The sequence below is a fragment of the Rhamphochromis longiceps genome, linkage group LG6 (assembly GCF_057381845.1).
Source record: "Rhamphochromis longiceps isolate RC_006_pf linkage group LG6, R_longiceps_female_GT1.1, whole genome shotgun sequence".
Taxonomy (NCBI): domain Eukaryota; kingdom Metazoa; phylum Chordata; class Actinopteri; order Cichliformes; family Cichlidae; genus Rhamphochromis; species Rhamphochromis longiceps.
Window position 1 is genome coordinate 22,687,387 of NC_140562.1, and position 17,392 is coordinate 22,704,778.

Sequence of the window (17,392 nt, forward strand, 5' to 3'; positions counted from 1 at the left end):
CTGTATTTACATTTTTTGCCCATGTGAAGAACATGACAGACTATCTGTGCACTTCAGTCTTAAATCAGTCATCAAACTTGATACAAACACCCAAGTAAATGAAGTCCCATACAATGAGAGCGCCGAATACAAAAAGCTGACCCGCTAACAGAAGTCGGATATTTCCTAAGTCTGGTCTAACCTCCCCTCCCCACTACTCTTCCAACCTTATCTTGATACTACCAAACAGCAACAGATCAATGGACGACACTCGGGTCTACACCTAGATGAAAGCAAAGGTAGTGTGGTGTCTAAATGTGGTAACTAAGCATCAATCATGTAAATTGCATTAAGGAGGGCAAACATCTTCTTGGATTCTAAAACAACAGATAGCCTGCATCAGGAACTCAGTGATCTTAAATCAGGTTTTTAGTAGCAAAGATCCATTGGTTTTAATGCTTGTTGTTTTAATGGCAAGAGCCTCAAACCAACTAAGCCAAGTAAGTAAGTGTCAATAAACAATAATTAGCATCATGACTTTACTTCAATTTTACAATATTTAAAGTACGTAATGAGGAGTTGAGAGACTTTTAAAGTTACATATTCATAATTAAGTATTTATTTCGCTGGCATAATGAGAGAAATAAATGAAAAAGAAAAAAAAAAAAACATACTACAGTTATTGAAATCTGCTACTGCCCAGCTGCCAGAATTGTGAATATATGTACAGGTCCAGATTGGGTGCTTTTTTATTTTGCTCATTTTTAACCTTTATGTTTTTATAAATCCTACACTGCACATTTGTATACAGCTTCAAATGAAAACAATTTGAAAGTAAAGACCAAATATTAAAACACATTTTTTTAATTTTTTATCTCAAAATTATGACAGATAATAGAAATATGTCAATGTGCTAACAGGCCCTTATTTGGGCAACACATCAATTTAGATGTGTGTCATACTGACTGCCTGGAATATTCACACAAACAGAAAATAACAATGAGCAAATCAAAACACCGTTTGTTATCAAAGTTTCTGTTGAATCAGTAAAAGTAGGAATAAATACATCGGGAAAATACGCTTCAAAGTAGCGCAAGTTAAAAGATGGATCACAGAGCAAAGGCTTCAGGACGCAAAATAAACAAAATCACTCAACAGCTCGTTTATCTGTTTATTTAGCGTGTTTGCTCATTCCCTGCGGGGTGTTTGTTGTATTGTATGGTAATGTATCATTTTGTAAACCTGTTTGGTTTGGATATGGATAAAATCAATTTACTATTCAAGTTGCTTGGAGTGAAAAAAAAAAGAGCTTAATATCATGGTAATGAAGTGGAAATTTGACCTACACAAAACAAAAGCTGAAAAGAGGTAGAGATCTTAAATTAAGGTGTTTTTTTTCCTTTTCTCATTTTCTTTGTTGGAGGAAATAGGCACTGCATGAACTCCTGCTTGTAACAATTTCCCAAATAAGCAAAAATGAAAGGAAGAAAGAAACGAGTGCGCTACACAATATTAAAGAAAATTGAAATATTTAAACAATCACATGCATGAAGCATGTGCCTTCATCTACCTTCCCCAATTTCTTGTGTCAATAACACTGAAGCGGCAACGTGACCGTATGGCAGCAAGTGCCCTCACCTCACAGCAAGAAGGTCCCACCAAAGCCAGACTGTGGAGTTTACATGTTCTCCCTGTGTCTGTGGGGGTGGTCTCTCCGGGCTCCAGCTTTCTCCCACAGTCTATAAACATGCACGTCTATTCCAAAAATGGCCAAAGATGGGAATGTGAGTGTGAATGGTTGTCTATCTCTCTATGGATGGACGGATTCAAATGTATTGGATTGAGATGGATGGATGGAATAACACTTATATGTTGGGAGTGATGCATGTGCATCATTTAGCGTTGCTAACAACAAAGACATCTCACTAAAAAGAGAAACAATGCAGGTGAGGAAAAGAGGCAAAGAAACAGATTTTTCCCCTCTCTCTGTTGCTCCAATGCCACCTGGGGCAGCAATCAACAAACCTCCCCCATTGTCTATCACAAACTACTCTCACAGCAAGAAGTATCCACTAAGACAAGTGGGACACTGTACAAGTTGTCTTTGAACCTTTTTAGGTGTTTTTATTGTTTTTGACTCTTGTTCTACCACAGACCTATTTCACACTTTCACCCTACAACATCAGCAGGATAGCACATGTAGATTAAAAATCATTAGGGGACCCTCAAGGGGAACCGCATCCACCTGCAGATTAACATAAAATGTGTTAGCATTAGGTGCAGCTATAAATCACCAACAGCCACAGTAGTACCGAAAGGTATAATGCAAATATTTATTCATGTTCCTCGCTCCATATATAGTAACATTTGTGTTTTTTGAAGTCAACCCAGAAATAAGGTGGGAGAAAGAGGCTGTGGAGTGTTGCAGAGGCATACAGGCTTACAAAACATGAGGGAAGTAAAAATAGTGAAAGGAGGATAAAGAGAGATGAAGACATCAAATAAATACAAGAAAATAAAACTAAAACAAACCAAAGGGGCAATGATAAAAGTGCAAGGGCAGGAGGGCAAAAATAAAATGGAGCCAGCAAAGAGCACAGCCTCGAGGCAAGATTAGAGTTTACCTTCAGTAGGGTTGATCGCTCCTGGTAAGCTTTCCCATGGGAGGGTCCAGGAAGGGCAAGGATGAGGAGTGAAGACTGCCTCGATGCCATTTTCCTTAGGGAAGAACACACACATGCAAACACACACACACACAAATATACAAATACAAGTTACTATAGAAACCTACAGCCTTTGTTGTAATCGAGTGACTTATTTTGTACAAGCCCTCTGCTACCTTGCACACAATACAACTCTTATTAAATTTTCAAGACAGAACATTGCTTCACCAGTACAGAACATACTCCAGCACATCTAGTACAATTAACTACAATAGCAAGAGAACCAGGGAAACCATGGTAAACTTTTTTTTAGTTCTCTCCATGATGACAGCAGGGCTAACTATGTATTTAACTAGCTTTGCTAAAGTTTGTCTAGATAGATGCAATATTTGTTGCTAGAAGGCAGCGCTATTTAGAAGCTCCTGATGAGGCTGTGTTCTCAGTTCTCCTTTCCTGCCGTGTTTCTCACCACAGCGTCTGGGGTAGCAACAGCTCATTTGCTACAGACTCTGAAATTGACTGAAACCGCAGGTATACAGGCATGGTAGAATGAGCGATCTGAATGGTGTTTTAAAATGAAACGTGAAAGGCATATTCTCAATCATGCAATAGCCTCTATTGGTAAAGCCTTAATTTTTCAGCAAGACAATGATCCCGAACTCACTGTCAATGCAGTAAAAGCACATGTGGATACAAAAAAATGAAAAATGAAACTCTATCAATCATGGATTGGCTTCCTCAGAGCTGTGTTAGATCATTTTGACAGAAAAGAACAAAAGGCAGCCAAGATCCAAAGAAATTTGGGTCATATTAAATAAAATATTTTATGCAACCAGGACAGCGTAGATGGAAACACTCATGCAGAGGTTTCACCGAATTCAGAAATCAGTGGACGACATCACGGTAGCTATGTCCATCTTTTGTACTGTCTGTATTTACATAGACGTTTGCACTTGTTTCAGTAAATCCCTGGAGCTGTTTCCCATATAAAGAGGAAAAAAGCTCATCTTACTATAATATGACACCCTTTTAATAGAAGGTCTAACATGGAACATTAAATATGTGCAACATAGGGCTGCACGATTTTGCATAAAATGAGAATCACGATTTTTTGGCTTAGAATTGAGATCACGATTCTCTCACGATTTTCTTTTCCAGTATAAATATTTATTTCGCTTATTAACTGCACATCAACTTCGTAACAGTTGAGACTGAACATAAAAACAATAAATAAACATAAAAACAACAAATGTCTCACATTTTGTCGTTGCCGCAAAATATTGTACTGCTTGTAATTCCGTCTCCACCGTTGCTCAACACTGCGTGTATAGAGCAGGTAGTGCAACAATAGAAAAATAGTTGCGGGACGGCACTGTGTAGCATTTCTCTAGGGTGTTGATCATTTTCCTAAATCCCTCGTTTTGCACAGTGTTGATGGGAGCCATATCTTTGGTCAGGTGATAAGTGATAGCCTCTGTAATTTCTTTGCCTGCGGGAGTTCAACGTGTATAGGGAAGCGCTGTAGGTTCCTGTTATTAATGTTTGGGTGGTTGACCTCACTTTCTCGTCATCCCTGACGTGCTCTCCGTTGTTTTTTCCCTGCTAATTTTAGCATCACACGGCACAGCTTCTGTATCACGTGGTATAAGGCTCCGCCCTTGTCATTTGTTGAGCAGGAAGAGTGAGCGCTTGTTTTCATGCAGATTACGTCCCGGATCAAAATGCGGTACAATCGTCGTCGTCTTTTTCTTTTTCTTTTCTTTTAAATCGTTGTCACTTGGAAATGAGATCGCACATAAGTATGAATCGAGATCGCGATTTTCTAACGATTAATCGTGCAGCCCTAGTGCAACACTATGGTCACCGTCTGTTACATTTAAATGTGTTTCATGAATAAAGACTTGACTATCATGTACAATGACATCAGAAAAATACATACACTGTGAGGTGCATCACTATGATGCAATAAAAGCACTGCAATTAAGACTATATTACTAAAAACCCTTAGTTCTGTTGACACTAACTGATCTGTGTGTTATACACTGGGGTTGAACAATGTCTCGCTGCCATATTAAAATATTCTAATATTTTGTTTTATTCATCTTTATATAAACACATACTACTATATAATACAAACCAATCAAAGTCTACAACACTGCAAACCTCAAGCTCAAAAAGTCTGTGCCAAAACCAATTATATTCACTCTCCACAGTAACACAAACTTGTAGTGCAAATGCTGATAAGGTCATTTTTGGTCATTGGGTAAATATGTTTGAGGTACCTCAAAGTACACTAAGGAAACATGCACCTTAAAGCTTTAATAATTTTGAATATGAAAAGGTGATTCTGTTTAAAGCTCTATTTCTTCTATTAAATCATATTCTTAAGTTTGATAGTTCACCTGCAACAAGGATGTCTGGTCAAACTTTAAACCCAAATGACAAATAATAGGTAATAATACAAGACTGCGTTATTATCCTGCCATAATGCTCGTTGATTTCAGTGAGGAGTTTTTCATGGGAACACACACAGACTGTCTTCAATCGCTGTTTCTGGAACAACAGCTCCCCTATGAACCCAATTCATCAGACATAAAATCAAAGACTTAACTTCCTTCCTGCAAACCCAGTAATTCTCCTTTTAAAAAAAACTCTATTTTTGATATCCAAGTTGTGTTAGCTTTTGTTAGGCAGTGATAATACCGGGTCTTAATTTCTGGTGTCGGGATGCCTGCTTGTTTACCATAGATACAGATCACAGGCTGGGGCTCCACAGATCACTGCATGGGGAGCTTGAACAGTATGCATGAGTGTGTGTTAACTGGAGTGATAAAGGGGCAGAGTTTATGAGCCATTTGTAATGTGAATGGTGTTGCGAGATGAGCCCACTGCCTCTGGTTAGCCGCCGTGAAGGATCGACTGTCACCATGTGAGACGGCAGACTGTGTGTTTATACCTTGGTGGGACACACACAGAGGACATATATGCGCACACAGACGCAAACAGACAGGCACATTACCCAGCGCAACAGCTGCACTGCAGACATGATGATGGCGACATGTAGCCATCCTTGTAATCCCTCTAGGCAGAGAATGGTGGCCATTGTGTGTTTGTCTGTGTGTGTTCACGCATTCCTCTCGGTTTTAATGTCGGATTTTAACCTGCCAGCAAAACTGTCATTTACACACATGTGGGCCTGACTAAATTTCATCCGGCAACACAGCACATCTAAAAGACACATCCCATCCTGACCACCCAGCTCACTCACCCTCATCAGAATTTTCCAAACCTCTTGTTTTTTTTTCTCCTCGCCTCGCTCACATTGTTATAGAAATGTAGCCAGCAGGAAATCACAGAAATATCTTTCCTAAGAGAGCAGAGCAAAAAAAGCCAAGTAAACAGTCTGAGGGCTCAGTGGCGAGAGGTTAGTCAGGGTTGAGGAGACAGTCTCCTTTAAAACAGCTGGGCCTGCTTATCTCCTGCTGTTGCAGAGGTAATATATGGAGCAAAGAAATCTATAAACGTGTGCGAATGAGCAAGTCTCTCGACAATCCTTCCTAAGGGACCTGCATTGGGTCGTGTATCTTGCCTGTGCACATGTAGATTTTTAGCCATAACTATAAACTAAGTAAAGCTATAACATTTTTGTTTTGGACCAGATTCACTGTTTTTATTGCACCTGAAATGAAGATAAGCTGAATGTGCACTGTCTGCACTCCTGCAAGTGGTAACAGGATCCACTGAGAATACTGAAATGTGCATTTAAAAAAAGCACCCCAGGCAAATACAGTGTTTTTTCTCATAAACAGATTGTTAGTCTTAAAAAAAAAAGCTTGTTTTTTTGTAATGTCTACAAGAGCAAAATAATATGCATCGATAACAGCTTTGAATTCCTTTCTCTTTTTTTTTAAGACCACTTAAAATGTTAATTTTATGAGTGAAAGCAATCACTGTTAAATATCTGGCAGAAAAACTAAATATCCAACAATTACAAAAGTCTGCCAGAAACCGAAACATTAACTCAGAGCTACACTCTTGAAGGCGCAATCAACAGAAAATGGAGGCATGAAATTACAGGGATAATACTTAACAACCACTCTGGAGGCTGCGAATCTGTGCTGTTAGGGGACAATGGGAGGCAGATCCCTTGATATTAGGTCAGGATGGAAGTGTTGGAACAAAACATGTTTGGTTAACATATAGCTGCAAAGCATGCTGGGGATTAAGTAAAGGAAAGTAATCATTTACTTTGAGTTTAGTCATTGTGGGCCTTGGGCCGCCGACAAAAGGAACCTCTGGGGCCATCTCCCGGCCTTCTTCCTCTTCCACCGGTAGACTGGTTGGGTTGTCCTCTGCTGAGAGAATTGGGAGTCCAGACGTGGGAGCCTGGGGTATGGACAGAAGTAGCCCACAAGCCTTGGCTGCCCGAAGCACCCCCGGTACCTCCTGGACACGGCCGTACCAGCGCAGTAGGTGGGGGAGATGATGTAGAGTGGCGGCAGCGCGTGCTTGGAGGGAACACTATTAAAGACCAAGAAAAGGATGAAAGGATGAAAGAGAAAGAGGAAAACAACAAGGAAATATTGATTAAGTGACTCGACTGACATGTTACTGCCAGCGGAGCGAGATGCCACGTTCCACCAGAATTCACACATCACGCTGGTGAACACTTGTGCGACAGACTGGCAAAAAAAAAAAAATCTAAACAGAGCTGGCAGGAGGAGAGGGTGAAGAAACAAACAGAGACATGATCTGAGACGAAGCACGTAAACAGCAGCACGACAAGAGGGTGGAGTGGAAAGGATTCACTGTGGCTGCATGTGTTGTGGACAGTGATGGCCGTTAAGAGGAGACACGCTAGGCTGAGTGTGAAACTGGAAACCACTGGGGCACAGCTGACTACTAAAAGCCTCATTGTGAGAACTTCAGTTCTTTCCCACAGTCGAGGAATAGCTGGAGACAGCTGAAAGGTGAAATGAGACCCACTCCACTGCCAGACAATGCAGCATTCCTGATCAATAACAGCATAAGCCTGAACTTTACAGCTCTCGGTTCGCCGCTGCAGTTGCTACCAAATTCATCACAAACAATGAGGCGTAATGAATATTCAGTGAGCACTTGAGCTTCTAAATTCTTCAAAGATTTTCAAGTTAGGAGTTTGTTTTTTTAGGTCAACATAACAACCTGCCAACTCTGTCAGCTGTTCCCAAAGTAAAGTCAGTAAAATGTATTTCAACCTGCTGCATTTGAATAAAAACCCTCCCCGTACAGTGTTATCAGCCTTTGCCAGGTGGCTCCAGACCACCTTTGAGAGCAAAAACTGTGCCAAGTCTGATGCAGCGAGTCTTCTTAACCCAAGTTTCTGCTTGGCTGGATTTAAAAAAGGGAACTGGGTGTACTACCTGTTCACCCTGACCAGAGTGTCAAAACCACACATCATGCATAATTTGACAAGTCATCATAATAAAAGTATTAAAGAGCCAGCAAATTCATGTAACTGCACGCTCCGGTCTGCATGAAAGCATTCAGTCTGACATCAGCGCCACTTTTGTATCCACTGAGACAAAGCCTTTCCTATCAGCACTTGACTGTTTGTGTAACAGGTGTATTATTGAAAGAGCATTTGTAAAGAAAGTGTGTCAGTGAAATAAAAGCGACAGGCTTAAACTGACAAAAAAGGGCTAATAAAATTAATTGTGCTTTGATGTGTATGTGCCATTCTTAATTAGACAGTAACAATCAGAATGAGGTTGTTGACACCACTCAAAAATTCATTACATGTCAAAAAGCCCTTACCAGATACTGATAGATGCACGGGAGCAGCACCACATCAGTCAGAGTGAAGTACAGTCCCTCGGCAAACACATGCTCCAACGGAGGCAAATCTGCTGTCTTCACTTTCCTGATCTCAGAGTTCTCTCTGGTGGCTAAAGCTGGTACTGAATCCACAGACAGTTTGGCCAAAGCTGCTCTAAGCTCAAGTCCATCACAGGCCTGAGACGACTGTCCAAGCCCGGACTCGGAGTCCAGGTTCTCTTGGCTTTCAGCAGACTCTTCACGTCTCTGCTCCTGGAGTTTCCGCCTTCGTATTTTGTCATCGTTGTGGACTCTGACAGGCTCCGCGAGCCTTCGCTCAAGAGTGAGAATGGAGAGGGGCACCTGTTGATCATCATTTGCACGATTCTGGAGATGTTCTTCAACAGCAGAGGGGATTTCAATTTCACACAATCTAGTCCACCGGCTCACCTAAGAGTGAGGAAAACATGGTGTTTGAGGTCTGTCCGTAAATGCACTCAAAATAAAAAGGCTGAAATACAAGTCCTTATCATAGCACTGTGCACAACTTGTGCAGTTGTCAGATATTTATTTGTAATTAAAAACACAAAAAACATAACTTTGCTACATATTTCCAAAACAAAAAAAGGAGAAAAAAAGTTTTGGTGTCAGAATTTGTTTTTTTCCAGTTTTTGACTTTTTGGCAGTTCCTTTTGTCGTTGTTCCCTTTTGGATTGAAGAGTGAAAGGATCACAAGTGGAATATGTGTATATGTGAAATACATCTAGTTTACCACAGAGTGCTTTAAATTTCATTAGCCAACTGGGAACCACCATTTGCTCAAATCTATTATAAATAACCTTCTGGGACCCTGATGGGGAACAATAGACGGTCAAAGTTGTGAGGTATAAGAGCTTTCCTAGATCTGCTTCACAACAGCTTTCAGTTTGTTCCTGAAGTCACTAAATGGTCAAAGCACTTTAAAAAGCATGCCTCATTCAGTCATTCACACAAGGTCTTTTTTTCAATGCGTTCTCTACCAAAGTGCTTTCTATCTAACATTCACACACATTCATATTCCAATTACTGCCTCGGGAGAGTAACTTGGGGTTCAATTTCTTGCCTAAGGATACTTTGGTTTCAGCTAACTATAACTGATTTGTAACTGTGTGCTTACTTTTAGACATATTTAACCTCCTAAAACCCGAACTCTTCCACAACATGCATTTTTAATTTCTTTTTGATATTCGGGCATATTGGGGCCCGATGAATGTAAAAACAAAGAATTACCAGATTTTTTTTCAACCTTATCACTTGTTTATTTTCTTTTGTGCATTTTTGTCGTTTGCTTCCCTTTTTTCCACTAACCTCAGCGCAGGCTTTCAGACAAGTCTTCTTGAAACCCAGCAGAGCCAGTACATCATTTCTGGAGGGGTCAGCTTCGATGGTTTTGTTGATAATATGTCTAAGGACCACTGCCAGTCCTGCCCTGCAGAGCTGCCCAGTCTCATCCAAAACAGCAGGGAGGCGACAGTCCCTAACCAGCTGAGGCAGAGCCTCTGACTGAACATCAGAGGAGTCCAGATGCTCTGGCAGCTGACTTCTCAGAGACTCGGAGCTGCTGGGTTTCTTGAAGACCAGGTAAACTTTAAAAAACTTGCACTCGCAGTAAGAAAGGAGGAATAGGACGATGGAGGTGTGCAGGGGAAGGCGCGGCTCCTCGTTTTGAAAGCAAACTTCTAAATAGAGAGAGGGCTGCTGCTGGTTTTCGGGCTGTTGCTTCATTGTAAATAAAGTCAGCACTGCGGGGTGAAACACATGTGAAGGTTTAAAAAGTAGCCTCGGTAAGGTGTTCCGAGGTGGGGTTTGTAAATGGAAAAACAGCTGTATCTAACACGTTAAATGTCACTATGAGTGATACTTACAGCAGCAGTAGCTTCTATAAAACCACGTTGTTGTTATGGTGTGGGCTGCTTCTTCTTCTTCCCCTGTGCTAAAGCTACCACAGCTTCACCTGTTTTCTACTTACGAATAAACAACACACGATGTGTCACTGGAAAAATACATGTAAAACTGTATAATATATTATATGCCCGCTCCATAAAACTGGTTCTTTTAAAAAAAAATTAACTATTCAACGAAGAAGCCGTAATGTGAAATATTCTGGAGTAACACAAGTTGCTTCATAAGGTTCCGCGCTTATATCTTGCGGACATATTTGAGTGTTGCACAGGTTAGAGGAAACGGCTTCTTTGTAGGAAGTGTTGTTCTGCCGTCAGTTTCCCCATGAAATCGAAAAGACCGGATTGAGGAGAGACAAGCTTACGAGAAGCAGAGTGTGAGGTATGGTATTCCAGTTTAACGATTTCATTCGTAAATCCTAATTTCTAACTGACAGCTTCGAGTAACGAGAACTTTTACCGTTGTGGCGCTATTATGGTCCCTTGTGTTGCTGCTAGTCCGGACTGAATATGTTACGCAGCAGCCGAAGTTAATCTTTTTTTAATTTGTGTGAACTTTTAAATATTACACCCGACAGACGGAATTGAGACATTTGGGACTCAATCTACAAACGTGAGAAGGAAGATAATAATAAATATTTGTTTTAACCCACAGAAAAAAAGCACATGACGTATCACAAAACACAAACGCATGTCATTTACCTTGGAAGTCGGTGCTAACAAAAATGGTAAAAATGCGCAAAATATGATTTATTTCGGTTCTTAGCAAGGTAGAGCCGTTTAGCTATTACTAGCAGTACAGCATCGTATTTGTTTTTTAATCTTAAAATGACCGTCGCAGCACATTCATGGGTAGAATCTGACCAGTGCTCTCTGCATGGCTTATTTAGCGAATCATAAATACACAAAAGTGACAGTACAGATTATACATTTTACAGTTTTACTGCTGTTTACGTTCACTGCCGCCATCTTGGATAGTTAACTCGGGGTTGATGGGTCTGTTCCGAGTGGGGAACCTGAGTTGAGGAGATGTTCCAGATTAACTGGAATCTACAGATTGACTGGGAACAAGGAAATTCAGATTTTCGACTTAATCTGGAACGCACCATTAATCCTAGTTTTCCCGGAGATCTGTCGTCTCCCCTTCAAGTGCCCTTCGTTTAGTAATAAAGATGTTTATTGTGACAGAGCTTTTACTCATGGGAAACAGTTTTCACTAAATATTTAAGTCTTACTAAAATATTGACTTATGCATAATTAATGTTAAGAGCACCAGAAATAGATGCATGATGTTTCAAGGAATTTAAAGAACATGTTACTTAAAGTGTTGTGAAAAGGTATTTGCCCCTTCCTGAATTGTTCACATTTTTAGCACTTAAGTTTCTGTTCAAGAAACAAATTTTAACGATAACATAAATAAATATAAATATCTTATTGTTGAATCATTAACTCTGACCTTAACTGAGGCAAGTGAGACCTGCTGTTCTTTAGTTGTCGTTTTGGGTTCTTTTGTGACCTGGATGATTTTGGTAGGTCGGTCACTCCTGGGAGTGGCTCTCGCAGTGGTTCACTAGAGTCCCAATGCCTTAGAATTGGCTTTGTGACCCTTTCCAGATTGATAAATGTCTTTGACTTTGTTTCTCTGCTTTTTGTCACTTTCTTTAGATTGCAGTCTGGGGCTGATTGTTTTAGCCTACTTCACTTTGTTAAACAGGTTCTATTTAAGGGATTTCTTGATTTAACGTGTCTGACAGTAATCTGGTGGCAACTGCTTTTTCACATGGGGTCAGGTCGATTTGGATAGCCTTTTTCCCTAATAAATGGGGGGGAAAAAAACCAACAATTTTTTTACTCTTACTATCCTTTGTTGTCCTTAGTTTAACTAAACTTGTTTAACTGCACATGATTTACTCAGTAGAGGGATGTTATTTGTTCCCCGAAGCCCGAAAAACTGTATTTTCTGATCCTCAGTTTCCATCATGGCTGGACCTGTCAGTTTGGAGTTGGATCCCATCTTTCTAAAGGCACTGAGTTATTTACACTCCAAAAGTAAAGACTCAGCTGAGAAACTGAAAGCTCTCCTTGATGAATCCCTTGCAAGAGGAAGTGACTCATCATACCGTTCATTACAAAAAGTAAGAAACTGGAGACGTACATGTTTATACAGTCTCTTGATGCTGTATCTCATTGTTGTTAAACCTTAATTTCCCTTTCTCAAACTAAAAGTTATTATTATTATTATTATTATTATTATCATCATTATTATTATTGTCATGTGTCCTCAGGACATAGAGGTATCAAAGGGGACTGTGTCAAAAATGACTTTAAGTAAGCAAGACTCCAAGTCTTCAAGTTCTTCATCTTCAAGTAGCAGCAGTGGAAGTAGTAAACCTGAGAAGAGCAAGAAAGACAGTGAGAAGAGACCATCTGAGAAGGTACTGTGTGAATTTTGCAAAACTACTAGAAGATCTCGACAACCTGGTAGTCCAACGCAAAAGGTGTTGCGTTGGACCATACAATCCTTCTTGTAAGGTGAAGTAGTGAAAAAAGAAAAAAAAGAAGGGAAAACATAAGTAAGTCAAGAACACTCTGCGATTTAAGCAGTCTTTTCTTCATATTTAACATTATTTAATCATTTTGCAGACACTTTTGATATTCTCTGATGATCGTAAACGTGCAGCTAAACGGCTAAAGAGCTTTTCAGGATGGAGAGGTCAATAAGTCGTGACAGGCCAAGTCAAATAGCTGCTCTCACTCCAGCTTAGCAGCATGCCAGATGCCTAACATGAATCTTTCTTTAGTCGGCTGTGTCCTAGTCCTGTTTGGCTCCTGTGAATAAGTATTTGTTTTGGACCTTAAGCACGTGTACTCTCAGGCCAGACAGGCTACCAGGTCTTTTTAAATTTATTTTTAGTTCAGTGCATGGCTGTAGCGGGCAAATCAAAGGGAGCTTCTCTCCTTATACTGAGGGGGGAAAAGGAATGAATAGATATTTTAGTAAAACAATGAACCTTTTTTTATGGTGAAAAGTGGAGGAGTAATCAATCAATCAATCAAGGTAGAGAACCAGCTCAGAGTAGGTCAGAGCTACTTACATGTTAAATAAATTTGAGTTCAGAAATTTCCTGCAAATCTGAGAAGCATACGTATGTACTATTACATAGAAGAGTACTAGTGTTACAGTGAAGTAGATGCAGTTTGAAAATGTTTGTCAGTGATGCCAACATGCCATGTCTAAAATGTGCTCTTTCTGTCTTCCTGAAAAAATAGATCAGGGTTGACTTGGGTGAGGTGGACCCCCCGAAAAAGCCTCGTTTGGAGAAACAGGAGAATCGCTCTTCTCCAATCACTGTGCAGACGAGCAAAGACCTGCTGCCAAACATAAATGATGATGAGACCAGCGCCGATGACTTCGCCATGGAAATGGGCCTGGCTTGTGTGGTTTGCAGGTACATGTTGAATATTTGTAGATATGGTAAATTTTTGAGTTGCCGTCCCAAGTTTTATTTTTTTTAACCTTTTATTATCATATGCCGAGTAAAGAAACATGTTTTTTCTGTCCCAAAGTGAGCCAATGAAATTCTTGCTTTTCCTGTCCACAACAGATACCAACCTAAAAAAATCCACATACAAAATAGATAAATAGAATAAATGCTAATTACAACAACAGCATATCAGAAATCCAGTAGGATTATAGCATATGAAAAAAAATTGTACTTGGAACTTTTTCCACTTTAAATTATTGAGATTCATTTTACTCCATCGTCAACCTAAACAGGTAAACGTGTTAGCAAATTAATTATGTGTCCCTGCCATATGTCTTTACTTTCCTGCTGTTTTTATTCCTTAAGACAAATGACCGTGACCATGGGGAACCAGCTGGTCGAGTGCCAAGAATGCCATAACCTGTACCACCAGGACTGCCACAAGCCCCAGGTGACCGACAAAGAAGTCAATGACCCACGGCTTGTGTGGTACTGCGCCCGATGTACCAGGCAAATGAAGCGTATGGTGAGGAAAGTAAATTATCTTCCAGTATCAGCTTTGTATTTGGATTCAGCGAGCTTGGTTTGTTTTTAAGTGAAAAGTTGTTTGTTTGTTTTTGTCCACAAGGCCCAGAAACCTCCACAGAAGCCGTCCCCTGCGTCTGCATCTTCAGCACCTGTTGTAAAAGACACACTAGTGAAAAAGACGGAGCTTAAACCCAAAACTGACACAGCCAGCACCTTCCAAGCATTCAAAAGAACAGAAGTGAAGGTATGTGTTAACTCGTTATGGCTTCCATCGACGTGCATTGTTAATGCGAATGTTTATACACAGCCTTTGTGTCGTCTCACGTTCTCCTCCTTCTCAGACAAGAAAAAGTTATGATTTCACATCCGTAAATTACTTGGGACTGCAAGGGAGAGAACAGCAGTTGCAGTCAGAGTGCAAAGCTGCTGTGAAAGGAAGTCTGCATAAATCCCCGCAGAGGAAAATGAGCAGAAAGTGTAAACTTATTTTCAAGGATCAGCGTTCCAGCACGGTGCCATTTCTCCAGAGGGAATGGGTTTAAAACTTTTCAGAGCGCTTTCACTTAATGGAGTTCACCAAAAAGTTATTTTGATAGCAAACATGATACCCTGTAGTCACAGATTTGATTATGTTAATACTTCTACCGTGAGGTGTAAGAGTTTTCATAGTTTGCAGCAAAAGTATTGCTCAGGCAAGCAGGACGCGGCGTGAGTAGCTGAGGAATCACATTTTTACTTGATATTTAAGAAACTGCAACTGCGCTGTATGTTGTTGTTGTTTTTCCTGCTTATAGGCTTTTATTTTTAATCAGATGCCGTAACAAAGCAGAGGCTGGTAATTTGATGCTTCTGCTTTGCAGTTCACAGACTGATGCAAAGAACCTTTTCTTGCATTTATAGGTCATTTTCATTTTTGTAATCATCTGTTCACCTTCTGCCTCCAGCAAACTTCTTTAATATATGTTCAGTCACATTATAATTGAGTACAAGAAGGTTGAAACTCACAAAAAGTGCCTGCAGAGATTATTGGTAATAAATTTACTAACGCACCAGTGACAACGACAATTTTATTTATATAGTACATTTCATTATATTAAAGCTCAGTGTGTTTAATACAGAAAAAGAAGACTTAACACCATAAATCAGTGAAAAATGCTTAAGAGAACAAAAAAAAGAATAACGCATATTAACTGTAGGCCTGTGTGCAGAGAAAGGTTTTGAGTCCGTTTTTGAATCTGCACACAGATGTAATTGAACTTGAGTCAGCAGGCTGCTTGTTCCCAAGATTAGGACCACAATAATTGAAAGCACCTCAAGCGTACTTGGATCAGATTTTGGGAGCAGTTAAAAGATCACCCAGGAAGTTGATTCTGTTCATCTGGACGTAGCGTTTTCAGTAGGAGAAATGTTTCTGTCACCCATCCAAGTGACTTCTTCGGTCTAAAGAAGTGACCTCTCTGTCACTCAACTCCCAGTGTTTTCGTTGAGTTGCAATCAGGGTTCATTGCTCTGCCAACTTGTCTGGTGGTCAGCTCTGCCGCCAGCAGTCAAATAGCACAAGCTCCAGTCATGTCATTGTTACCAAACTGTTGGCCTTGGGTGTCCTAGATAGATGAATGGTCTTTTGGAGTTAGTTAGATAAAGGCATTGTGACTTCTTCCCCAAAATTGTATTTTGAGGCACAGGACTATTCACAATAATCAGTCAGCTCTGACTGTTGGGAACCATAAACACAACCCTGCATGCATTTGGACAACTAGTTTTCTTAACAGAGAAGCTCTTCCTGAATTGGGCCAAAAGTGCATTGATGTGACAAGAATAGGGGTGACCCAAGCACATCATCGATAGACAATGAAGCCTTCAAGTCCTGTACAAAAGCGTCAGTTAAAAATGGATTGTATTCAGCTGAATACTGTTTTCCTAACCCTCCTAATTCAACTGTATAATCTTAGCTATGGTGGCCACTGAAGGACAAATGGGTTTTTTGAAAACTAAAGCTCCAAACTAGGTTCTTCAGGCCCAAGTGGGAGCAACAGGGACTTGTTCTCAAATAATAAAACATAAATGAAAGAGATGAAAAGAAAATCCAAGTAGTTAGTAGTTTGTTATTAGTCAGTATTACACTCTAATAATGACAGTAACCTTTTCCCATGCAGCCACCAGCCACTTCAGCCAATCCTACCAGCAGCAGCTCCTCCTCCTCGGGCAGCGGTCTTACCGGCTGGGCTGCATTTGGCGCCAAAACGAGCCCATCTCTTCCTGCTAGCACCAAACTAGGTTCCTCAGGCCCAAGTGGGAGCAGCAAGACCTTGACAACTCCTTCTGGACAGAAGCCTGTTGGGTTATCTGGGCTAGCTGGAGGAAAGTCGGGGCTTGGGAGTGCAAAGATATCTGGGAGCGGCAATGGAAACGGCTCCAGTCAGGCAAACCTGAAACCGCCTCCACCTCTGACTCTGGGTAAGCAGCCGTTGAATAGGTCATCGAGCGGTGAAGGCCAAAGCAAAGGCAGCTCTTCGTCAGGGGCCGGCTCTCCTAACAGCTCCCAGACTGGAGGCAATGGAGGCAGTAACGGAGGAGGTAATGGAAACAATGGGAATGGGTCAAAGGCTGCACCTGGGGACAAACTACCTACAACCCAAGAGTCCCAGCTTAACGCCATGAAGCGGTTACAAATGGTGAAGAAGAAAGCAGCGCAGAAGAAACTGAAGAAGTGAGTGAGGACTGAGTGAAAGGAGGAAGAGTTGTGAGGAAAGGGGAAAATAAATGTTCAAAGAGGGCTGGTTGAGTGCCAGAGCATTACGTTTCTATTTCAAGAGCAGTTGTACATCAAGTAACACCATTGAGTTAAATACTTGAATTTCACTTTGTTTAAATGCTGCTAGACTCGTGTGCCTCATCCTGTCCTTACAAATCTAACCAGTGAAAAAAGTGTCATGTCACTTTTTATCAGTTAGTGTCATTAAATATCCTGTTCTTACATACTCGCAGTAGCTTTGACTTT

At 40.6% G+C, this 17,392-nt stretch overlaps 2 protein-coding genes across 3 annotated transcripts in view; one reads left to right on the forward strand and one right to left on the reverse strand.

Moving 5' to 3' along the window:
• Positions 1 to 10,587, reverse strand: part of gstcd (glutathione S-transferase, C-terminal domain containing) — a 52,498-nt gene extending 41,911 nt beyond the window's left edge. The window contains exons 1-5 of the mRNA XM_085409760.1: positions 10,343 to 10,587; positions 9,786 to 10,219; positions 8,439 to 8,888; positions 6,891 to 7,163; positions 2,604 to 2,697 (exon numbers count right to left, since the gene is read on the reverse strand). Coding sequence (XP_085265886.1) covers positions 2,604 to 2,697; positions 6,891 to 7,163; positions 8,439 to 8,888; positions 9,786 to 10,202 — 1,234 coding nt within the window. The 5' untranslated portion in view covers positions 10,203 to 10,219; positions 10,343 to 10,587. The remainder of the gene's footprint in view (positions 1 to 2,603; positions 2,698 to 6,890; positions 7,164 to 8,438; positions 8,889 to 9,785; positions 10,220 to 10,342) is intronic.
• ints12 (integrator complex subunit 12) lies at positions 9,924 to 17,368 on the forward strand. 2 transcript variants are annotated; one of them, XM_085409762.1, is made up of 7 exons: positions 9,924 to 10,058; positions 12,350 to 12,513; positions 12,664 to 12,813; positions 13,649 to 13,827; positions 14,230 to 14,389; positions 14,492 to 14,635; positions 16,548 to 17,368. In XM_085409762.1, exons 2-7 carry the CDS (start codon positions 12,358 to 12,360, stop codon positions 17,103 to 17,105), a joined length of 1,347 nt encoding a protein of 448 aa, XP_085265888.1. In that variant the 5' UTR covers positions 9,924 to 10,058; positions 12,350 to 12,357; the 3' UTR covers positions 17,106 to 17,368. The 2 variants fall into 2 exon arrangements, with proteins under 2 accessions (XP_085265888.1, XP_085265887.1); XM_085409761.1 differs by lacking the exon at positions 9,924 to 10,058 and adding an exon at positions 10,636 to 10,760.
• The last annotated feature ends 24 nt before the right edge of the window (positions 17,369 to 17,392 follow it).